Source organism: Entamoeba histolytica, genomic scaffold (assembly GCF_000208925.1).
Source record: "Entamoeba histolytica HM-1:IMSS scf_1104750517247 genomic scaffold, whole genome shotgun sequence".
NCBI classification, from domain to species: domain Eukaryota; phylum Evosea; order Mastigamoebida; family Endamoebidae; genus Entamoeba; species Entamoeba histolytica.
Genome location: NW_001914911.1, coordinates 11,146 through 36,740, shown reverse-complemented (window position 1 = coordinate 36,740; position 25,595 = coordinate 11,146). Strand labels below are relative to the sequence as shown.

Genomic DNA, 25,595 nt, shown 5'->3' with positions numbered 1-25,595 from the left:
TTCATCATTTCTTTGATAAAATTGGTTTGTTTTATTATTTTTTCAAAAAATAAAAAATTAAATTTCTTGTATTTTCTTTTTAATTAAAAATTTTTAATCATTTTCTACTCCAGTTTCAGGAACTTGTGATGATACTGATGCTTCAATACTTTCTTCAGTTGTGTTAGTTGTTGAGACTCTTTCTGAAGAAGGTTCTTTTGATCTTGTTTCAGTTTTTGTTGAAGCAGACTGATCTCTATGAGAATCTGATTTTGATTTATCATTAACTATCTTAAACTTAGAATCTAACATAACACCAATTTCTTTGAATGTAGGTCTTTCTGATGGACTGTGTCTCCAAGATTGTTCAATAACATCTTTTAATAAACAATCTTCAGAAATATCAAGTCTTTTTCCTGCTCCTACAAATCTTAATATTGAATCAGAGTCAGGGAATTTTGCTGGATCATATGGATCTCTTCCTAACCAAATTTCTAACATACAAATAGCAAATGAATATACATCTGATTTTAATGTCATTTGATCTTTTCTACTAATTTCTGGTGCCATATATACAGGTGTACCAATATTTTGTAAAGCTATTTTTCCAGATGATTCAATAAATGAACGAGAAGTACCAAAATCAGTAACTTTAGCAGTAATAGGATCATGTGGATTTTTAGAATAAACCAAAACATTATCAGTTTTTAAATCACGATGAAGAATATCATTTTGATGTAAATATTCCATACCACGTGCTATATCTTGACAGAATCTAACTTTTAATAAGTCTGTTAGTGGATTTGTTTTCATGAATTTTCTTAATGATCCTAATGGACAAAATTCGGTTACAAGACATAATGTATCAGGTGTAGTAACGCTTCCAATGAAATTTACAATATATGGACAACGAATACGTTCCATCATTTCTGCTTCTTGACTGAAATTAGGTAATAATTCAGCTAATCCAACTAAATCAGTTTTCATTACTTTAACTGCAACATCAACTCTTCTCCATTCAGCACGATAAACAATACCAAATGTACCACCACCAATAGGTGGATGTTGTAAATGAATTTCTTCATAATCTAATTTAGTAGAAAGAGCAGATTCAACTTGAAGACTTAAATAAACATGGAATTTAGATATTTTAGATTTTCCTTTTTTCTTCTTTTTTGTAGAAGTTTCAGAGTCTGATTTAGATTTTGCACTTCCAGAAGCATGAGACTTTGAAGGATGAGATTTTTGTCCATTAGAAGATAATTGTTTAGAAGAAGAATTAGCATTATTATTTGATGAAAGAGAACTTCCACCCTCACTTTCACTGTTTTGACTTGATTGGGAATTTTGAGCAATTAAATCTGGATTTTCTCTTTTAATATCTTTTAAAATATTTCCTAATTGACCATATCTTAAAGTAATTGGTACTTTTTCATTTAATAATGTAGTACATTTAGCCATAAAAGTAATATTTAATTCAACATAATCACCTGGTCTAATAGTACCAGTAAATGGTTTACACATAATTTCATATTTGGTATAATCACCAGAATGGAATGTAAAATGTAATGGTTGTTTCCAATTATTAGTTAATACAATTTTAGTTTCAACTGGATCATTAATTTCAGGTCTTAAATCAGGGAATTCAATAACATTAGAAGAGAATGAGAAATAATCATTTTTAGTTTTAATATCAATAAATTGTGAATTTGTTTTATCAAATGGAATAACCGTATTTTCAAATATTGTCATCTTTTCATCTTCTATTTCTTGTTTTATCTTTTTAGTTAATCTGAAGAATAATAGTAAACAAATTATAAATCCAACAATATAAATAAAAAGATAAACACATGCTCCTATTCCCCAGAACAAGAAATTCTTCATTGCTTTAGAAAGTCGTGTACAATCTGCTTGTTCATTTTCAAACCAATCTTCTTGACATTCACATTCAATACATCCATATCCTCCATCACATTCTTCTCCTTCATCCCATTTTTTATTTCCACATGTAGCAGGGATACATCCAAATCTAGCTTTTGCATATTTTTTTGTTCCATCTACACAAACACAATGATCACATCCATATCCTCCATCACATTCTTCAAATTCATCAATTTTTCCATTTCCACATGTTGGAACTGCACATTTAATTTCAGTTTTTCCATTGTATGAGAGAGACATTGGCTTAGTACCATAAGCACAGTTACATGACTCAGTACATTGTGTATCATTAACACCTGAAGATAAGTCACAGTCTTCATTAGCATCAACAACACCATTACCACATTCTGTACATCCTTCATCTTTAAAAACAAATCCAGGTTTACATTCACATCTACCTGAATAAGCAGAACAAATTCCATTTTCACCACAACTTAAAGGACAAGTAGTGTCAACTGTTAAAAGTACTTCTGCAGAATATTCTTCATTTATTCCAAGAAACAGGTAATAAGTATTGTCTTCAGATAAAGTAACAACCATTTTAGCTAATTTAGAATTAGTTCCACATCCATCGGAACGTGACTTAACACATTCGACAGAATCAGATGATTCACAATTAATTGATCCTGCTTCAGCATTAGAAGTATCAGTCTTAGTTTTTATAAGATCTAAAGAAACGTCATAATTTTCTGATTGACAAGTAGAAATAACAATTGTTTGTTCAGCACCTTTAATTCTAAACCAAAATCCTTTAATAAGATCTTTAGAACAAATAGAACGAGAGTTAAGGGTATGTTCTAAATTAACTATCCTTGAATATCCATCACCAGCAATGTCATTCCAATCAATGTCATAATAATTATTAGAACAGGGGTGTTTAACTTTAGTAAAGAAAATTTGAAATTTAGTCATTGGAGATGATGCATATTTTTTATGAATAAAGATATATTGAGTTGAGTCTGCATTCATCCAAGTAACAACCCTGGGAGATAAAATGTATTCACTTAATCCTCCATTTCTATATAAACAATTAACTTTGTCTCTCAGATTTGTACCACTAATACAATCTTCTTGAATTATAATTCCAAATTCATGTCCTTCTTTTTGTTCTTGAAGTTGAGCAAGAACTAAATCATCTCTATTATACTGTTTATCAATTGCAATAGAAATATAAGTATTTTCTTGTCCAGCTGGTAACGTTACTTTTAAGTATTGTCCATAGGTATATGGTTTAGTGGGATGTACATAACGAGTACATCTATTGATATATAATTGTTCAGGAGCTGCTGGAGTAACCTCTTTGTTAATTTGTTTCATAGTGCTTGTAAAATTTAATTTAATTTCGTAATCAGAGGTATCACTGGAACTAGTGAACACGTCACCACATCCTTTTACTTTGTCAATTTGAACTTCTTTGCATTTTCCTTCACCATACCACATGTATGTATCATTACACCCTTGACAATCAGCAGTATATCCTAAACTTTCATTACATACTTCACATATATCTGGGGCAAGACAACCAGTAACACATGCATCTCCATACATACAAGAAATAATACAATGTCCCTTTCCATCAGCGTTGTATCCTTCTTTACATAAACAGTCATTCCCACACCCAGCAGTGCTATCACATTCTTCATTGTAAGAATCCCATCTACCATCTCCACAAATTATTTCTCTGTTGAATTCTGTTTCATTAACATCAACAGCATAGGTAAACAAAAAAAGAAGAGGTCTATTGTATTAGTGATTAAAATGTTTTAAAATAAGTGAAGTAACTGACAAACAAAAGAACCATTTAAAATTTTTTAGACCCTTCTTTTGTTTAAAAACTAAATGTTTTTAATTAGACTATTTTGATAATATAGAAACATTCATTACATTGATTTTAATTTTTTTCTAGCAATTCTTTGTTTCAATTCCTTACTTATTTTTATTATTGGTTTCTATCATTCTCTTCTTTTTTCTCCTCTTTTTTAACCAAAAACAGTAATTTTATTTTTATCTTATGTAATAAAAGACCAAAAAAAAATTTTTTTATTTTAATAATTATTAAATGATTTTCTTTTTTTTTGATTGACTTTTCAAATCATTCTTAACTTATTTCTTTAGTGATAAGAACGAATTAAAAAGGGTATGACAACAATGTGGTTATTTCTTTTATAATATATAAAACAAACAAGAAGAACCTAAAATATATATGTAAGATCAAGTTTAATAATTTTTAATAACCTCTTTTTGAATTTAAATAATAAGAAATTGCAATTAAATACTTTGGTACATTTATTGTTAGTTAAGGTTTAGAAAACAATATTCTAAGAGATGAGGTTTAATCTCACTCCCTCCTTAAATTTCATAAGTGAATAATAATTTATTAAAATAAATAATACAAAGGTGTAATATAATTTGAGGAAAAATACAAATTAATTCGTTTGTAAATTTTTTATAAAAACATCAACAATCTGATTTGAGTTATACCGTTCTTTTGGATTTTGATTCCAGCAATGTTCAATCAGATCAAAGAGCCAATCATCAATGATATCTTCTTTTCTTGGTCGTTTTCCTTCACTTATAAAATCTGCAATTTCCCATGGATATTTAAATTGTTCTTTTGGGAAAGGATTTCTCCAAATTGATACTTCATACATTGTAATAGCAAATGAATAAATATCAGAAGGTAATTTATAATGTTCTTTTTTCAATACTTCTGGCGCCATGTACATTGGTGTTCCAACTCCTTTAGTAAATGTCATATTTGTCATTAACATATTAATATTTCTTGATGCCCCAAAGTCTGTTAATTTACAATTAACTTGTATATTATTTTCTAACGACACAACAAGGAAATTATCTGGTTTAATATCTCGATGCAATATTCCATTTTGATGAAGATATTGAATTCCATGAGCTGCATCAGAAAGCAATTTATTGATCATATTATTTTCAATTCTTTTTGAATGTTTATGCATTAAATCACTTAATGACCCATACTTAGCAAATTCTGTTACCATACATATTTTATTAGGAATAAATACTGCTCCATAGAAATGAATGACATATTCATTTCTAAATTTGTCTAACATTGCAACTTCTTTCTCAAATTCTTCCACTTGTTTTTCTTCGTTAAGAGATATTTTCATTTTTTTAATTGCTACTTCATTTCCTCTAAAGTTTCCAAGATAAACTATTCCAAATGATCCTTCTCCTAATTTCTTTTCTTCTTTAAGTTCTTCATAATCAAGTCGTGTTGTTAATTCTGTTTTAAAGGAAATACCAATACGAGATTCATATTGTTTTCCTTTCTTCATATCTAATCCTAAAAGAACAAGAGAATCAACTATTGTTGTTGTACATAATGGTTTAATGAATATACTAAATTCAACTGCTTTTCCTTTATCAATAGTAATTAGTGAAGGGTCACTTCTTATATAATATTTGTCAATATTAGTTTTAGTGGTAATTTGAACTTTTAGTGTATGAGATTTTTTATTTCCAATACATAATAAATCCCTTGACTCTTCTCCAACTGGAATGGTGTCAGTCATTCTATCAATAGTAAATGTAAGTTCTTTTTTATTAACACATAACCCACTTTCTTTATCTACATCTTCAAATAACATATTACAACGGCTCATATCAAATTCACAAATCTTCTCCTCTCTTTCTTTTTTCTTTCTTCTTGTTTGAATAATAAATATGAGAAAAATGACAACCAATACTATAATAATTATGACTGCTAAACACCCTGCTATTGGAACACAAATAAGAATCAAATTATTGACTGTAGTTTCACACCCTGAACCATCTTTATTTGGCTCGTGCCATCCTTGACATGATGTACATTTTGAGTTAGATGATGAAAGGCAATTTGGAATATCTAAATAATTTTTACATTGACCATCAGATAATACAAAGCCTTCATTACATTCAGTACAATGATTTGCTGAATTAGTGCATTGGAAACAACTCTCACTACACTTATAACATTTTTTATAAGTTAATGACAAATATGTACCTTTCTCACATGCCACACAACCATCATATTCTGAGGTAGTACAATTTTTTAATGTGTCATTGGACAAACACTTTGACGTTTCTATATCAAAATAATAACCTCCAGTAAAGTTACAAGAAAGGCAATTGAAGGCATTTTGATTACATGTCAGGCATGACTCATGACATTCAGCACAATTCTTATATGTTTGATAAAAGCCATCTTTGCATATTGCACAACCTGATGCATCAGGGAAAAATGTTAAACAACTTTCTACCAAAGAACCAAGAGATTCACAAGTATTATTTTTTGTCAATTTATATCCAAAATTACACGTTGTACAGTTGGTTGAATTTCCATAACAGGTAGCACAATTTATATCACACATCCGACATACACTATCTTGATCTAAAAACTTCCCTTCTTCACACCTCAAACAACCAGTAGTTGTTATATCTGTACAAAAATTAAAGTCTTGAATTGCATTACACACCCAAGACCCATCACTATTTTTTATCAAATTAAATCCTTCTAAACATTCTTTACATTTTCCATCAACAACAAACCTACAATTTTCTTCAGTAATATTAACACAATTTCCATTCTCATCTAATTTTTTTCGTTCAACACATTTTTCACACATTGTCGTTGTTGTTGAAATTATGTCACAATTGTCTTGGGCTTTCTTGCATAATCCATCATTTGTTTTATAATAGCCAGAAGAACATATAAGACATATTGTTGATATAGAAGAAGGAATACAACTGTCACAATTAGGCTGACACATAGTACATTTGTTTTTATTCAGATAATACTTTTTTTCACAAGAAGAGCAAGTAACACCTTTAAATTGAGTACAATGACTATCGCTTGAACAAATTGGAATAATACTATTTCCATCTATATCTCCAGAAGAAGAATTACAATTAAGACATTTAGTTCCTTCTAGTGTTGAGGGTAAAACACAACTTCCACATGTCTCATTACAAATATTGCATTGAGGCACACTCTCACTATTCATGTAATAACCATCGTTACACTTCCAACACTTTCCTCTCCACTCAAACAAACAACTGGATGTTTCTTTTTTATAAGAAGGCATAGTTGATGATTCGTAATAACCTACTCCTTCACCTGAAGTTTGATTAAAGAAAGATAATGAAGTAGTTCTTGTAAATGCATCACAAATACCACTTGGAGAAATAGAAGCTAAGCAATTATCACAACCAACTTCGTCTTCACTGTCATGTTGGATACAATACTCTTCATTAGAATATAATGTACATTTTCCTGATCTTAAAACATAATGCTGTTCACATTTAAGACAATTTGTATTTGAGATATAAATTGTACAATGTTCTGGAGCTTCTACACACTCGTTTGGTCGAATTACTTTCCCATTGCAAGGCTTACATTTTGTTCCATCACTAGTTAAATAAAATCCATCGTTGCATATAAAACACTCTGTATTTGACCTACAGAAACTACAGTTCGAAATATAATGGGTACATTGGACACATTTAGTACTATCTTCATTTATAAGTGTTCCACTAGGACATGTAATACATTCACCATTTTGTAATACAGTGTTGTTAGAACACAAGGTACATGTACTTGGTCCAGAACAAGTGACACAATCACTGATATTACATTCAACACATGTCTTTGAATCTAAATAGTATCCTGGTGAACATTCCATGCATTCAGTTGAGGTGGTTGAACATTTTACACATCCTTTAATAACTGTTCCACATGACCCACATCCATTTTGTGTATTAGGTGTATATGAAGATTCACAATTCAAACAATTAGTACCATTACATGAAAGACAATTGTCACCACAATTATGACATGTACCTAAAGACAAATAATATCTTTCTGAACATTCCTTACATACTATTGTATTATTTGTTTTATTACAATCAGTGCATGAATCACCACATGAATTACATACATTTTCATTGAGATAATACCCAATATTACATTCTGAACAAGTATTGGAAGAACAAATTTTACAATTAATGATATCACTACAACCAACACAAGACCCGTTAATTAAAGAAAATCCATGGCTACATTCAGAACATGTATTTAGAGTAGAATCGCATTTCGAACATCCTACAGACATACAACTAACACAACTACCATTGATATTCAAAAATTCTGATGAACACATAGAACAAGATGAAGACTCACATTTGACACAATTAGAAGAACATTTTAAACATTGAGAAGAGTGAAGATAATATCCATCAACACATTCTGTGCATATTGTACTTGATGAAGGATCACATTTAGAACACCCAACAAAATCAGTACCATCATTACAATTAATACACTTTCCATCAGAAATACGGAACTTATCTGAATTGCATTTATTACATCTCCCATTAGAATCACAAGTTTCACAATTTTCAATATTATGACAAGAGTCGCATGTATTAGTTGTTGTATTTAAATATACATTCTTTGATGTTTCACAACCAAGACATTTATTTTCATTAGAACAAACAGCACAATTATCGGTTAGTTTGGAACATGGAAGGCATTGTGACATATTAGGGTAATAGTATTCATTTTTACATGAATTACAAATTAATTCTGAAGGAGAGCATATATCACAATTAGGAATGGCTGTAGAACATAAAGTACAAACTGAATTTAATAACGTATAACCTTCTTTACAAACAGAACATTTATTTGTAGTTGAATTACAAGACTCACAATTAGGGTCTATTTGAAAACACGTCTTACATGTTTTACCAATTAGAAAGAATTCACTAACACACCTGTTGCATGCCTTTTCTGTTTGACTACAGTCACTACAACCAGGCAATGAATCACATGACAAACAATGAATTTGAGACGCCGGATAATTACCTGAATTGCAACTAAGACACGATGTTGAATTACAAGTAGAGCAATTTTGGTATTTAGAAGAACAATGAGTGCATCGTCCTGACTCTAATATATACGAATTACTCACACACTCAGTACATAATCCAGTTGTTGTACATTGGTTATCTTGACACCCATCAATGGTACTACATTCTTTGCATGTAGTTCCATCTAAATAATATCCTGGGCTACATTCAGAACACTCATTCTCTGATGAACATAAAGTACATGAATTTGGACATTTAACACATTTTTGGATGTTTGATAGATAATATCCATTCTTACACACTGAACATTTATTACTTGATGAGTCACACAATTGACAAGGAGGTAAAAAAACAGAACAAGGTTGACATATTCCATTATCAATAGTCATACCACTACCACATAAGTTGCATGATGTAATATTACATGCATAACACTTACCTTTTCCATTGAAAATACTACAAGGTTGACAAAGAGAAGATGAAGTTAAATAATAACCATCAGCACATTCAACACAAATGTTTTCAGTACTTCTTTTACAGTTTTTTGTTGATGCAGCAACACAATTATTATTTTCTAAAATATAAGAATCTAAACAAGTATCACATGTATTAGACTTATATACCTTACAATTTGGTATTGTGATACATTGATTATTTTCTAAATATCCAGACGAGCAACTTGAACACTCTTTAACAATAAGTTGGTTTGATGTTGTTTGACTCATACAACTTGAACACCCAACAATATCAGAACAATTTGTACAACTAACGCCATTAGGATAAAAACCATCTTCACATACTGAACAAACAGTAGACCCATATAACACTTTTGATGCCTTACATTTTTCGTCAACATATTCTAGTCGTGTACAATAACTTCCGTTCTTTATATACCCTGTCATACAATCCCAACACTGATAATAACCATATCCTCGGCAGTGGGCATCAATAGCACTAATACAAAATCCCTCATTCACTTTAATAGCATCTATCCGACGACAATCAACAGATTTTAAACAGTACTTATTATTAACGAGCTGATACTCACTTTCACAAAAAGTACACAAACTGTTTTCTGCTTTTTCACAATGTGTATCAGTTAAACTAACACACTCTCTGTCACCATTAAATATAGTGTTATTTGCACATTTATAACAAACACCTTCATTTGAACAAAGTCTATCCTCACAGTTTGAGGGACATTCTAAAAATGAGACTCTATTAAAAAGAATTTTTAAAACTAAACCAAGAAAGTAACAAACGGACACACGTATTACCACTAAGATAATACCCATCATCGCATAAACCACAACTAATGTACCAGGGATTATCAGGTGAATTACATTTTTTACAATGAGGGAAATGCTCGCTACAAGCCTTACAAACACCACCAATCAACTTATAATTGTACTTACAATCATAGCAATAAGAAGAGCCAGAATCACAGGTGGTACATCCTTCAGGACCTAATTTAATCAATAAAAGGTTATTTGTATTTAAAAAGAGAACAAACAGTTTGTTGTTTGAGAGAGTGATGTTACAACAAAAACGAATAGTAGCATAAAGGTTAATAAGTTCAAAAAAAAAAGAATTTTTAACTAAAATAATAAGTAATTCTAAAAATAAATATATTTTAGTGTTATTACTAATTTAATAAAAAAATATTAATTAAACTATATTAATATAGAATATTTATGATAATTCTAACAATTAAAAACCAACTTCTCTTAATTTTATTAATTGAAAATACTCAATCAATTATCTTTTTTTATTTCTCTTGCTCTTTTTGTTTAGTTTCATTTTCTTTTTGGTCAGGTTTTTCTGCACGTAATTGAACTGGTCTTCGAGTTATTATTGAGTCAATTCCTTGAGAAGCAAGATAAATACCCATTACAGAAAAAATATAAGGTAGTCCACCTTCTCCCTGACCATCTTCTCCATAAATACATCTAACATTACGACGAATATTTTCTTTATATAATGCTGATTTAAATTCAATTGCTAATTTACTTTTTTTTACTCTTTCAATATTTTTTATTTGAATTTGGGTTGAATCAAATAACCCATAACCTCCAAGAACACAAAATACTTTCTTTTGAAATTCTAATCCTATTTTACATGCATCAACTGCAAACTTTTGGTTTTCTATTCCAATTAGAATGATGTCATTTGAAGAAATATATGTTTTCATTAACATTGAATCATATGGTTTATTAATTAATGTAATTTTTGCTTCAGGATTAATCAATAATAATTGTTCTTGTTCATTCTTTTGATCTACAGTAAATGCATGTAATGTGAGTGAAATGTCATTGTTTATTTCTGGATAATATAGAGTTAAATTAATAACCCCTGCTCGAATTAAATATTCACTTGTATAAGACAAAGACGGATGATTACCAATAATCAAAAATCTTTTAGTTTGAATAACCTTATAATTGTCTTCTCCAACTAATAATTTAGTACGAATATCCCAAGTATCAGTATTATTTTGCATTTATTAAATTTTAACAATTTATAGTTTTATCTTGAAACCAAAAATAAATTAAAAATTTATTAATGTTTATTATTAAAATTATTTGTGATTAATTTTTACTTCCACTTCATATTTAGAAGATAAAAGTGATTGTGGTAATTCAATAGTTATATTTAATATTCCTTCATGATTCATTTTGATTACCAAATCAACTCTATCTCCTTTATGACAATTATCCATAATCTCAACACACGCAGTTCCAATAAATTTACTTGGAATTGGAATACTTGTATCTCTATATAAATCAAGTTGAATAGTTTTCTGGTTTTCGTTAGATACCACAAATTCAAATTTCTTTTTACATGGTAATTTAATTTGTTGAGGAATAATTGTTTGAACTGTTCTAATTCCAAGTAATTGATTATATGTTGCAATTCCAACTGAATAAGTAGCTACTTCTGTACTAATTAAATTAACCTGTAATTCTGCACTTTTAAGTGCAGCCCCTCTTGAAACTGAAAATAATGGATGGTCAGAAACAATTGGTTTTACACCAGTACTTTGTTGAATCATTTGAGAAATGAATGGAATAGAAGAAGTACCACCTACCATAAGAATTTCATTAATTGGAACATTTGCCTTAGCAATAACTGCATTTAATTCATCAACAGCTTCTTTAAAAAGAGGTGAACAAATGTTTTCAAATTCATCACGAGAAATGGTAATTTCAACTTCACTAGCATCATCATCATATTGTGGTAATGTGAAAGTATATGAATTTTGAGAAGAAAGAATAATTTTACATTTTTCACACTCAACTTTGAGTTTAGACTTTCCAATCTTAGACTGGAGGAAAGAAATTTCATCATCAATGTCATCTATTTCATAAATGCCATCTTCTACTTCTGAAATTACGTGTTTTGCGATTAATTCATCTATATCACTACCACCATTATTCATGAGACCACCATGAACTAAAGCATTAAAATTGTGTTTATTTGTCTTGTTGTCAAGAACATATTGAATAACACTAATATCTAATGTCCCTCCTCCATAATCAAATACAACAAAATTACCATCTTTTTTTTGGTTTTTTAAATCACCATATCCAAAGTCAATTGCAGCTGCTGTTGACTCATTTAGTACTTCTAAGTGGTCAAGTGAAAATTCATCAAATAAGTGTTTAATTGCTTCTCTTTCATTTTCACCAAAAGAAAGTGGAACAGTAACAACAACATTTTCAAAACTAATTTGACTAGTTTTTAAGTCATCTATAGCTGCATTTAATAATTTAGAATATATTTCTATTGGAGACATAACTTTTCCTACATCCATTTGAATACCAATAGATGAGTCATTCATCTTAATTGCCTTATATGGAATTCTTTTAATATCTTTTTCAATAACTTTATCGTCAAATGATTTTCCAATAAATCTCTTAAATTCATAAGCAACTGTTACTCCTTTTTTAGACAATGCTTGTTTAGCTTCGTCACCATATAATTCTTTTTTTGTTTTAGCATTATATCCATAGAACGTTGGATAATAACATTTCCCTGTACTAAACTTTGCATTTTCAACCATTCTATTATGATTATTAAAATATGCAACTTCAATTGTACAACTTCCTAAATCAATTCCAATCCATGAGGAGTCTGACATTATTAAATGAAATACAAGTTATTTTGTTTAAATAAGCGTGTTTTTATAAACGTCATTTTAATTTTTAATAATTTATTATTATTTCAAATTAATTAAAAATGATATTTATAATAATAAAAATTAATATTATTTTATAAAAAAAATTATTTTATCATAAAATCTTAAAAAAAAGTTATTTTTTTATTTAAGTTAATTATGAAACTTCATGGATTAATAAATTTTGGCAATATTTGTTACCTTAATAGTGCTCTTCAAGTATTATACTCTATTGGTCCTTTAAGAAATTATTTACTGAATGGAGAATATAAAAAAGATATTAATAAAACAAATAAAATGGGACATGAAGGAAAGTATATAGATACTATGGCTGAATTCTTTTCTACTTACTCTCGTGGTCAACCTAATACAAATAACTTATTAAATTTATTATCTAATTCATTTCCTTTTGGAGAACAGCATGACTCACATGAAATACTAATTCATTTAATTGACTATATGCATGAGGATGTAATTCATAATGGAAATAGTGTAATTCATGACATCTTTTATGGAGAAATTGAATCAACAATAATGTGCTCTCATTGTGTTTATCAAAGTAAAACTAACTCAAACTTTAATTGTCTTGAATTAGATATTCCTAAAAGAACTAACTGTTATTCTGATATTGATTCAGCATCATTAATGAATGACGTTCTTGTAGGAATTAAGGGTTTTGCAAATAATAAATTAATTGGTTCAGAGATTTATATTTATCTACCACGAGTAACAACAGCAAGTCAATTGTATAAATTGATTGCTTCAATATTACATTTAGAACCAACAGATATATCAAAAATTTTTATTACAAGGAATCATTTAAGAAGGGAAATTTTTAAAAATGAAATTATTCGATTAACAGATGCTCAAGTTGAAATATATAGTGAAAGAAAAAAATTAACAATGTTTTCTGATAAGTCTATGAGTGTTATTGATGCACTTAAACAATACTTTAAACCAGAACAAATGGAAGAATGGAAATGTGAAGAATGTCATAATGTTGGAGGTAAAAAATACCTTAATTTTAAAACATTTCCTAAATATTTTATTATGAGTGTAAAATTATTTGAAATGGGTTATTATGGGTGTGTTAAAAAAACTGATTATCTTACATTCCCTAACCGTTTTGAAAGTCAAAATATTGTATCTTCTTTTCCATCTTATACATACGAAATTGTTTCTGTTATCAATCACATTGGCTGTTCATTTTTTGGACATTACTATTCTTATGTGAAATGTGATGATAAATGGTATTGTTGTAATGATGAAACTGTCAGCGAAGTACCTCAAAGTGATATTCATCAAAAAGAGGCATACGTTGTAATTTATAAACAAATTAATTGAAACTTTCTTTTTAAAAATTATTTTTTGTTATTTACAATTAATAGAAATATTATAGTCTCTCTAAAGTGTTTAAGAAAAGGATAGAAACATTAAACAAGAAAAGAATAACCAAATAAATAATTAGTTAATTAAGTGTTAATAGATTTTTCATTTATTCTTCCTAGTTTATTGGAGATTAATCACTGAACTTGGTTTAAAAAGAGTAATCTTTTTCTTTAACTTATCATTTAAGGTTTTCTTGCAAATTGAGAAAATCACTTCTTTCTTTTATTTCTTCTTATTAATGTCTTCTCATCCTTCTTCTGCTTATTTCTTCTTTTTATCCTTTTGTTTATTTTCTGTCTTAATTTTAAACATTTTCTTTTTCATTTTATCTTTATTTTATGAATGAGAGAAAAGACTATTTCATTCCCATTATATTATTATGTTTAATTTTCTTTTAGTCTTACCCACACTTTAGTAGATGCTTATATTACACCATGTAATATTCTATCATAATATCATGCTCCACCCTTTGCAGTTTTACCTAATACATTTCTAATTCAAATACACCGTCATAACCAGATAATAACTTATGTTTAAAATGCAAAAATATAAAACAAAAAACTCTTCTATGAAAGTTATAAAAATTAAAAATTATAATATTAAAAAAAGAACTATAATAAATTAATCAAATAAATTTTAAAGTTGTTCTTTTTGTAAATCAGTTAATTCACCTCGTTGGTCAACAGTTAATTTACTCCAAACTGCTTGGATAATATTTGGAGAAACAGTTGATGTCCAAATCTTCAATAACCCAATAATTCTTTTCTTTGTATCAACAGAACATTCTTCTTCTTCAATAGTATCAGCACAAAATGATGTTAGTCGATAAACAATTTCAGCAGTTTCATTATCATTACTAGAAGTAATAAATCCTTTTGTTTGTAAATCATAAACAATTTCAACTAATTTATAAAATCCTTCTGTTACAGGGAATAAACCAATAAAACTCTTAACAAGAGATTCTTTGTTTGGAATACTTGGATTATGAAGAATAATTTCACCTAATGTAGTAACTAATTGACTATGAATTTCATGATATGTCTTATTCTTTGGTCGTGTTAAAATTTCACTCAATGTATTTAATGCCTTTGCAGTTAAAGGTTGAAATTCTGGTATTTCTAATTCAGCAAATCTACCAACAAAAAGAATTGCATTGAATGCAATGTCAGGACTTGAACTTTTCATGTATGATATAAATTGATCACCAACATGTGGGAGATAGTGATATAATTTACCATTGCAAATAACTGTTCCCATTGCAGAAACTGCAAAACTACAACGTGTTTCATTATCAGTTTGACCAAAATAAATCATAATTCTTGGGAATAATTTCATATTAAATGCTGCAAAGAATGTTTGAAGATGATTTTCACAAATAGATGATAATGTATTTAACATTTTTTGTAAATAATCATCATATTGATCTTCTTCACCTAACATTTCAATTTCTTCATCATCTAATTCGTCTTCAGTTTTATCTATTGGCAAAACACTTAATGCTTCTCCTTTATTTTCTAATGTTCCATATAATGTTTTATCAAATGTTTCAAATAATAAACTAATCATTTGTGGTTCTAAACTATTTTCACCCATTGTAATAATAATACTTTGAATACAATCTAAAATAACTTCAATTGTATCACTTGCTTTATCATTAACAAGTAATTGGCATAATTTTTGTATTAAATTATAATAAATTTGTTTCAATTGTTCTGATTTTCCAGTTGCTTGGACTAATGAAGAAATAACTAATGGTAATACAACACATGCAGCAAGTTTGATATTAGTATTAGAACAGTCTAACCATGGTGAAACACTATTGTATGTTTTTTCTGCATAAACTGCGAATTCTCCTTTTAAATATTCAGCTATTTTCTTAATAGTGAAAAACAAATATTTTTTTTCTTGAGAAATCATATTTGTTACATTAATTACATCAGTTTGATCACCTTCTTGTTTAATAATAGGTAGTTCAATTCTATTTAATAATAATAGTATAAATTTATCTAAATTAGGTCTAATAGCTTTATTTGGTGAATCTACCATTCTACATAATGCTGACATAACATATGGCAACACTGGATCTTCAATACCAACTGGTTGTTTGAATAATTCACTTAATGTATTATAAATAATTTCTTGAATATTAGAAAAGAATTGTGGATTTAATTTAGAATTAAAAATAGCCATTAATTCAATCATTTTTCCTTTCATCTCAGATGTATTAAATGTTGTACATTTTGGTAATAAAACATTAAATAATTTTTGGAACTGTTCATAGTATTGTCCCATTTGATTTGTTACTAATAATGAAATATATACAATTGAAGATAATCCTGTACTTATAGTTTTTGGTTGATTATTTGTGGTTATTAAAATTAATAATCCATCCATTATTTGTCCTATGAATGGAACCAATTTATTTGAACATTCTCCAAGATTGTCTAGCATTGATTGAAGTGTAAAACATGCTTTTTCTTGAATTCTTGAATGTGGTGATTTAACACATAAAATTAATGCATTTACAATAGAGTCAAAGTGACTTCTAATCATAATATGTGGGAATGTTTCCATTAACCCTTCAAGAAGACTTAACAAAGAATAAACAATTAATGGTTGATTATCACCTACTGCATTAAATGATAATTGAAGTACTTCTGTAATATTTGATTTAATGATAAATTTTCCGTGTTGTACAACTTGAGCCAAAGAAGTAACTGCAGCAAATCTATGTGGCCAATCACTCATTTTAGCGAATTCAATACATTTATTAAATAAAGTGTCACGTAATGGTTTACCTCCAATAGCAGAAGTTAATGTTTCAAGTGCATCTTGTGCATATTCAAATAAAGTATCATCAGTATTTTCATTTAACCAATCTTCAACATCGTCATCATTAACAGTAGTTAACCAATTTAATAAGCAAATAAGAACTTGAGGTAAAAATCCACTCTTTTTATATTGAGACGTATTATTTTGAATAAGAGAAAGTAAAACTTCCATTGCACTTTCTTTAATAGAATTATCAATAGGAGAATTACATAATGTCATAAGATTCTCAGAAACGGTAGGAAGAATACCAGCAAAAAAGTAATTTGAAAATGAAGCTAATTCTTGTAAATCATCTAAAACATTATTAGCAACTCCGATTTCATTATTTTGAATTAATTGTTGTAATGTTTGCATAATTAGAGGATATAATTCATTAAATTTTTTTCCTTCTGTGGTTGTTTCAATAAAACCAACAGCATTACTTAAAAATGTGATTGCCTTTAATCTTAATTGAATATTATCAACACTTAAACATCTATTAATATATGACTTTAATTCTGAAACATGTGAAATAATCAATGAAGCTTCTGGATGAGTAGTAGATTTACCTAAAGCATCTAAAGCAATACATTGTTGAATAATACCTTGTTCTTGAGTTAGAGAGAATAAAGTTTGAATATAATTTGGCCATGGTAATTCTTCTTGTTGAATAGAAAAAGCAAAAGAAGTAATAACACTTGAAAGAATAGATACAATTCTAAATTCATTTTCTACTTTACAGTCTTCAAATAAAACTTTACATAATTCCATAATAACTTGATCACTCATTACATCTCTTATTTTAGGTATTTTTATTAACATATTATTAAATTGTGTTAATGCAATTAATCTCAATGGTGCTGGATTAGAACTTGATGCATTTGCAAATACAGCCAATTGTGGAAGTAATATAGATGGTTGTTGTTTCATTTGTTCAAATGTACCCTCAGCTTGTTTTCTAATGTTTTCATCAGGACTCATACAGTTTTGAAGAAGAGTAGTTAAATCAGACATATTAATGTTATGAACTAAAACAGTTCTTCTCCTTTTTTTTTCTTGAATATAATTAATAAAAAGGGTTTTTTTCCTTATTTATGAAAAAAGAAGAATATTTTATAATAAAAATAATTAATTAATGAACTATTTAATATGACTTTATATTAGAAGTAGTTGTGGTGAATCAATTGATTCAATATGTGGAATATTTTGAATGTATTTAATTGTATTTAAATCTCCACAACAATGTTTAAAACAAATGGATTGAATTGAAGTTGGTAATAATGAATTTTGAATAGTAGCATCAGAACAAGCATATCCTATAAATTCAATTTTTTTTATTTCTTTGAAATCCATTAAATTTAATTGAATTCTTCCTTCTTTTTCAATACTAATTTGGTGTAATTCAATTTGACTTTGTGGAATACAGTTATCAGTTGTAATTAATTGTTCAATTTTTTTAGGAAATTCAATTTTTTCATTTATTCTACAATGAATTAAATGAAGTTTTTTTAATTCATTTATTCCTTTAAAAGTATCTTTTTGGAGTTGAATACCATCAAATACAATTTTATGTAATTGACTACCTAATGGAAGAGAAAAATGACACTGTCCATAAATTTCTAATTCTTTAATTTTCTTTGAATGAAAAATAACTGAAGTACTTCTACAATGTTTTAATATAACACTTTCTACACTTTCAGGTATTTCTATTTGATTATTATAACCTACAACAGTCATTTTCTTTAATTGATGAAATTCACTTAAATCAACATATGTACGAATTAATTCAATTTCTTCAATTGTTGAAGGTAGTTTAATATTATTATTTCCAATTATTTTAACTTTTTTTAAAGTTAATTTTTTTAAATCAATACTTTCTTCTAAATGTCGTTGATGAATAACACATTCTTGAACATTTCTTAATTCTAACATTTCTATCTCTTTGTTACTGTGAATTTCTATTAATGGGTAACAACAATACACTCGATGATTAGGACTTGAAAGTGTTTGACTTTTACTTATAATTGTACATTTTTTATCAATAAATGGAATATTAAGTAATTCATCAAATGATTTTTTTCCTAAATCATTTAAAAATTCAATAATTATTTTATCAAAACAATAATAGTCTATTGTTCTAAAGAAATTAATTTCAATTCCTAATGAGACAATGAAATGAACTTTTAAATGAGGACGAATTGATTTAAAAAATTGATTAAGGTTTTGAGCTGCTTGAATATTTGAAGAAATATCTACAATAAGTTGTTTTAAATTATTAAATGGTAATAAGTCAATTGGAGAAGTAATTTTTAAAGATGAAATATGAGAAAGTAATGATACTGGAATTTGTTCAAGAGAATGAATTGGTTGATTTAATATTATAGAGTCAATAGTTTCTAATTCATTTTTATATAATAGTAATTGATCAATATAATCTATTTCTATAGTTGAAAGGCGTGGAATAATTCTCTTCATTTGACTTAATTGATTTTTAAATAAACAACAACGATGTAACATTTGAATACCTTCTTTACAAAATGAACTTACTTTTATTAAATTCATTAACTCAGTAGACTCTTTCATATAAAGAGCAACGTTGGCAAGATAAATAGGTTCAAGGACAGACATTTTACTTAATACTTATTTTGAATGATCTAAAGGGTTTTTAAATCCCTTTTTAATTTTCAGGAAACTTCTTATTTCGTTTGTTTTCTTATTTTTTCTTTGCAAAGTCATTTTCTATCGTTTTTTTCTCAGATTTTTCCTTTTCTTCTTATCATAACTTGAATTGTTATTCTAAAAATTTAATGAACCAAACTCAAAAGAAAAGTTAAGAATTTTGAAAAGTTACTATTTTTGATTATTTTTTCACCCTAATTTCTTATTTATAAATTTATCAATAGTTGTCATAAATAACATTTTAAAAATAATGTTATATAAACTAAAATTAAAAATAGATTAAATAAAAGAGATGAAATTTAGGGAAAACTATAAAAAAGATAATTAAGAGTCATGAAACTTATGATTCAAGATGGTAATAAGAAAGTCAAAATTGAAGTAGAAGAAGATTGTACTGTTGGTGAGTTGAAGTGTATTATTGCTAGTGAATTTAGTATAGAACCAGATTTGATTGGAATAACTGTTTTGAATAAAGAAATTAATGTTTTTGATGATGAATTAGTTATTAATGTTGGTATTAAAAATATGACAATGATTAGGATAAGTCATTTAGACCAAGAAGAAAAAAAAGTTAAACAAGGTACAAGTAAAGGTGGATATATTGTAAAAATTGACAGACTAAAATGGGTTCCGATTAGAAGAAAAATGGCTGCTGATAATTCCTGTTTATTTCATTGCTTAGAGTATTTATTTTATAATAAAAGTAGAAATGACCCATATCATATTCGACAGGAAGTTTCTGAAATAGTTCAGTTATATCCTCAAAAATTTACAACAGATTATTTAGGACAACCAAATTCATTATATTATCAAAACATTCTCAATCCAAAGATATGGGGAAGTAATGTAGAAATTTCCATTTACTCTTTCTTAAAAGAATGTCAAATTATAGTATTTGATTTTGAGAATAAAGTTGATATTACATATGGTGATAAATCATTAAATAGGTGTTGTTTTATTATTTTTACAGGAAATCATTTTGATGTACTTTGTTTATCTCATTCATTAAATTCTCCTGAAAATGAAGATATGGTATTATTTAATAATGAAGATGAAGAAGTAAAAAAGAAAATGAAAAATTATATTCTCTCGGAATATCCCAAATTCCATTTTACTTTTTAATTTATATCTTTATCTTCTTTATTTAATATTTTTTTATCTTATTTTCACTGTGGATTATTCCCATTTCTTCACTACTTCCCGTCATTATTCTCAAATCATCCATATATAATCTGTGATTTGATTTTTGGAATTTCTCTTCTATGATTTGAGAAATTACATTCATCTGTATGATGAAGAGTAGATTTGATAAGGAATCACCTTGTAAAATTCCTCTATTTAATTTAATACTACCTAGATATTCATTAAATTTATAGCCAATGAATATCTTCCATCTAGTCATCATACTTTCAATAATGTCAATGATGACTCCATCATAATTAAAATATTTTAATGATTCAATTACCCATTCGTGGTTTACTGTGTCATATGCTTTCTTAATGTCATAATATGACTCCACATATTTTGGGTATTTCTCTTCTTTTTGCTGCTTTAACATATAACTATTAATTATTCCTTCTTTAGCAGCTAAAGATTGTAACTTACATCCCAGTTGATTACTACTAATTTTAAATGATTCACAATTCATGTTAAGTCTTCTGTGAATCTTTTCTTTTAATATGGAGGTAAATACTTTCATAATTACATTTGTACAACTGATATGATGATAATTAGTGACGTCGTTCCTATCAAATTGTGGATTAATAAAGTTCTTCCACTTACCATGTCTAATGGGATGTTTTGAATGAAGTTTAACCATTCATTGAAGATATTAAGAATGATTTCTCTTGATGATGATATCCTTTTCCAATAATACTAATATATAGTGTCTATTCATGATGTTTTCCAGTTACTTATTTTCATTATACTTAAATTTAATTCATTTAATGTTATCATGACATTATCATAATTGATATATCTTTCATTCCATGAGGTGATTTGTTTTATTTTCCAGTTATCTTTATTTAATATCACCTGTGTTTCATATAACATTTCCATTATTCTAAAGTAATATCGTTATTTGGGTATATTTCATTTTTTGGGTCTTTCTTCCTTATTCTAATTTTCTTGTTAGAATCAAACATGATTTTATTTGTATTGATTCTGATTATTTCATTTTTATTAAATTTAATTCTTTCTTTTATCATTGTCTTCATATATTTTAGGTACTTTATTCTTTCTAGTGCTTTGACTTTTATTCCTTCTTCATCATATTCTTTTAATTTCATGATGCACTTTATTCTGTACAATTTCATTGACTAGATCTTCTAGTCTATTTATTTTCTTTAGGATTTCTTTTATTTCATCATTTTTATCTCCTATTATTTTATTTTGGAGATAGAGGTGCATAACCATTGAAATCCTCTTCATATCGTCTTGCAGATCCTGCATTCTGCTTCCTGACCATACCCATCTATTATTAATTTCCGTTATTAGTCGGTCAGCTTCTTTTCTTTTCCAGTAGTAATTAATGTTTGTACATTTTTCTACTTTCATTTCTTTTACTTTATTGATGAGAGTGTTAAGGTATTCTTCATCAATTTCTGTAGAGTTATTCTTTAATATGATGTTTTTATTATTGAATTACACTCTACTCTTCTATTATATCATTTACTTTCACTTTAATGTATTGTTTAATGCTTTCTTTTATTTTATGTGATATTTTAATATATTTAATAAATTCATTTTCATTATTGACATTGATATTTATTACTTTTATTATACTTTCTATTTGTTCATTTCTTATTTTCTTATATAATTTCTTATTCAACCAATTAATTGCAAAACAATACATCACTTCAATTAAAATTCTATTTCTTTCTTTTGTTGTATTTCTTGTCTGATTATCATTATATTTTGTTTGTTATTTATTATTCTTGCAACTTTACATATTTCATTCATTTCTTTATTTGGGTTTCTACTTTTGATTTCTGCTTCTGTTGCTTGGATGTTTTTTCTTCAATCTCTTTTGTTTTTTTTTTCTTTAATTTCTTCTTTGATTCTTTCATTTATCTTATTCTTTTTGATTGAATATACTTCTTGAAGAATATCATACCATCTTTTCCTCTTACCTTCATATTTTTTGAGTATTTCTTCATACTCTCGTTTGTTCAATTTACTTGTTATTCTTTTTATTCTTTCTTGTATATCATTTCTTGTTATTCATTTATATTTGTTATTTGTGTAACTTTTATTATTATTATTATTATTATTGTATTTATTTGTTTTTATTTGTATTTTTGTATTCTAATCCCTTTTCTCTTGGTATATTGTTTACCTTTATTATTATTATGTCATTCATTGTTATTGACATTCGTTCTTTTATTGTATGACGTTATATTTCTATGATTTGTTTGCTTTTCTTTACAATACATAAAGACTTTATAGAATAGATGTGGTATTGAGCATTAAATTTTGTTGTATTTCCTGCATTGGAAAGGGGTGTCTAAAGAATAAGAAATAATAATATAAATATGTTGATGTATTTTATCATTTCTTTATTTGTTTATTCTTATTTCTATTATCTTATTCATTTGATTCATAATGAAATAATTCAATGAAATAATACAAATAAATTGTTTATTCATATTATTTCTTATTTATTCTTATTTCTTTTCTTATTTATTAAAAACATCATCATTGGGTGTGAAAAATTTCAAATGAAATAAAATAAATCAACATTGAATTATCTCCATTTTTAATTTATCATTTCATTCATTGGCAGATGAACAAAATGTTCATATTCTTCATTGTTTTGTTTTTATTCTTTTTTAGTTCATTTTCAATTATTCAAGATTGAATCATTTCATTTCAATTGCTATGATTTGTTTTGGTGTGAAATGATATTTTCCACAAAGTGCATTTGATATTCCTTCATATTCAAATGAAGATTGTTTACAATATGAATATGTTTTATTATTTTCTTTATAAAGATAAATATCATATGATTCAAATTTAAACAAACGATCACTTGATTGACTACATAACCAAAATGCATGTTGTTGGTCTTTAATAATATCAAATTTCTTCATTCCTTCAATTCTTCCATTTGATTCTAATGAAAATACAAATGACTTTGAATCATATATCCAACTATCAACTTTATCAACTTTAGAATTAACATATCCTCCAAATTTATTTCCATCTTCATCTTCAATAATAATTATTATATTTTCTTTATTCATTATTTTTTGATCAAATACTGATGTATATTCATTCCAATTATCAATATCTGAATCAAATAGTATATTGAATACTTTTCTATTTGTCCATTCTTCTATTTGTTCAATTTGTTGTTTTGGTATTGACAGTCCTCTCATTCTTTGAAATCTCTCTTCTTCTTGTTTCTTTCTTTCTTTTGCTTCATCTTCTTCTTTTATCTTCTTCCTTGAGAAATAATCAATGTAATATGTTTGCCATTCTTCTTTCTTTTTATCAAATTTTTGTGTTATTTCATCTGTTTCTCTGAATATTTTGTTTTTCATTATCATTTCTTCAATTGAAATGATTTTATCTATTAGTTCATTCCGTGTTTTACCTAATGCTTCTTCATCTGAATTACATTCTTGTATGATTCTCGACATTATATTCATTATTATTTCTATTTGATTGATTGTTTCTTGGCTTTTCTCTATCACTATTTTTCTTCTTCTTTCTGTTTCATCCATTCTATCAAATATTCCTTCTCCTCTTTTAATTGCTTCTGAGTATGTTTCATTCTCTTTTATTTCAAATACTTCATTTTTAATACTTCCTATATAATATTGATAATTCTTAGTAGTATCATCAATTGATTGTTGAATGTTTGTAAGTGTTTCTACTACTTCTTTAATTAATTGATTATTCTTATTTATTAACTCTTCCATTTTAATTTAATTTGATGTTTATAAGTTCAAAATATGGATGTTTAAATAGTTAATACACATTATTAACACATCAAGTCAATCATTATTTTAACATCATTTTCTTTTATCAAACATCATTTTTTATATTTATTTTACAATAACAATAATTATATAATAATAATAATATAATAATAATAAAATTATAATATTATTATTTTCTATAATTAGCTTATTTTTAGTATATTTTCATTTTGTTAAAAATAAGAAAAAAGTTGAAGAGAAGAAGATTCAATTATGTTTTATTTTAATATTTCATCTTTTGCGATTTGAATTTTCATGTTTTACCAACAATTAACTCTAACAATTAAATTAATAAAGATAATAAATGATAAACAAAAATGTGATAATAAAATAAAAATAAGAAATAAAAGAGAATAGAAATGATATAATTATTATAAATACACAATAAAAAGAATAAAATGAATAAAGAATGAATAAAATGATAAAATTACATTAAATAACATAATAAAAGAAATAATTAATGTTTGAATTATTAAAATATTTAATATGATAAAATATCAATGGTGTTAATATTTATTTTTGTTTATTGAAGATAAAATAATTTAATCATATTTCATTCTTTTATTTTGATTAGTTAATAATATTATCATCATTCATTACAATTAATAATCTATGAATAAATGTATAATCATTGTCACTAAATAATAAATAATTGTTTAATGTAAATTAAAAATTATAATAATAATGATATTTCAAAATCATGTAAAATTATTTATTCATTCTTATTCAATCATAACATTACAAATTTATTTTTA

General features: G+C 26.6%; 8 protein-coding genes across 8 annotated transcripts, besides 3 other annotated features; 2 read left to right on the top strand and 6 right to left on the bottom strand.

Moving 5' to 3' along the window:
* Positions 1–93: 93 nt before the first annotated feature.
* On the bottom strand, positions 94–3,721 carry EHI_064500 (protein tyrosine kinase domain-containing protein; the record flags this gene model as incomplete). The annotated part of the gene is made up of 2 exons (XM_648928.1): positions 94–3,658; positions 3,711–3,721. 2 exons carry the CDS (start codon positions 3,719–3,721, stop codon positions 94–96), a joined length of 3,576 nt encoding a protein of 1,191 aa, XP_654020.1.
* A 625-nt stretch (positions 3,722–4,346) lies between these two features.
* On the bottom strand, positions 4,347–10,364 carry EHI_064490 (tyrosine kinase, putative; the record flags this gene model as incomplete). The annotated part of the gene is made up of 3 exons (XM_648927.2): positions 4,347–10,006; positions 10,065–10,268; positions 10,316–10,364. 3 exons carry the CDS (start codon positions 10,362–10,364, stop codon positions 4,347–4,349), a joined length of 5,913 nt encoding a protein of 1,970 aa, XP_654019.2.
* A 206-nt stretch (positions 10,365–10,570) lies between these two features.
* Positions 10,571–11,299, bottom strand: EHI_064480 (uncharacterized protein; the record flags this gene model as incomplete). Its single annotated transcript, XM_648926.1, has 1 exon — positions 10,571–11,299. The coding sequence occupies one exon, from the start codon at positions 11,297–11,299 to the stop codon at positions 10,571–10,573; it is 729 nt and encodes a 242-aa protein (XP_654018.1).
* Positions 11,300–11,344: 45 nt separating this feature from the next.
* On the bottom strand, positions 11,345–12,940 carry EHI_064470 (heat shock protein 70, putative; the record flags this gene model as incomplete). Its single annotated transcript, XM_648925.2, has 1 exon — positions 11,345–12,940. One exon carries the CDS (start codon positions 12,938–12,940, stop codon positions 11,378–11,380), a length of 1,563 nt encoding a protein of 520 aa, XP_654017.1. The 3' UTR covers positions 11,345–11,377.
* A 195-nt stretch (positions 12,941–13,135) lies between these two features.
* Positions 13,136–14,320, top strand: EHI_064460 (ubiquitin carboxyl-terminal hydrolase, putative; the record flags this gene model as incomplete). The annotated part of the gene is made up of 1 exon (XM_648924.1): positions 13,136–14,320. The coding sequence occupies one exon, from the start codon at positions 13,136–13,138 to the stop codon at positions 14,318–14,320; it is 1,185 nt and encodes a 394-aa protein (XP_654016.1).
* A 112-nt stretch (positions 14,321–14,432) lies between these two features.
* Positions 14,433–14,893: a repeat region.
* A 108-nt stretch (positions 14,894–15,001) lies between these two features.
* On the bottom strand, positions 15,002–18,190 carry EHI_064450 (HEAT repeat domain containing protein; the record flags this gene model as incomplete). Its single annotated transcript, XM_648923.1, has 1 exon — positions 15,002–18,190. The coding sequence occupies one exon, from the start codon at positions 18,188–18,190 to the stop codon at positions 15,002–15,004; it is 3,189 nt and encodes a 1,062-aa protein (XP_654015.1).
* A 141-nt stretch (positions 18,191–18,331) lies between these two features.
* EHI_064440 (uncharacterized protein) lies at positions 18,332–19,804 on the bottom strand (the record flags this gene model as incomplete). Its single annotated transcript, XM_648922.1, has 1 exon — positions 18,332–19,804. The coding sequence occupies one exon, from the start codon at positions 19,802–19,804 to the stop codon at positions 18,332–18,334; it is 1,473 nt and encodes a 490-aa protein (XP_654014.1).
* Positions 19,805–20,188: 384 nt separating this feature from the next.
* EHI_064430 (OTU-like cysteine protease, putative) lies at positions 20,189–20,977 on the top strand (the record flags this gene model as incomplete). The annotated part of the gene is made up of 1 exon (XM_648921.2): positions 20,189–20,977. One exon carries the CDS (start codon positions 20,189–20,191, stop codon positions 20,975–20,977), a length of 789 nt encoding a protein of 262 aa, XP_654013.2.
* Positions 20,965–22,780: a repeat region.
* Positions 22,723–23,358: a repeat region.
* Between the last annotated feature and the right edge of the window lie 2,237 nt (positions 23,359–25,595).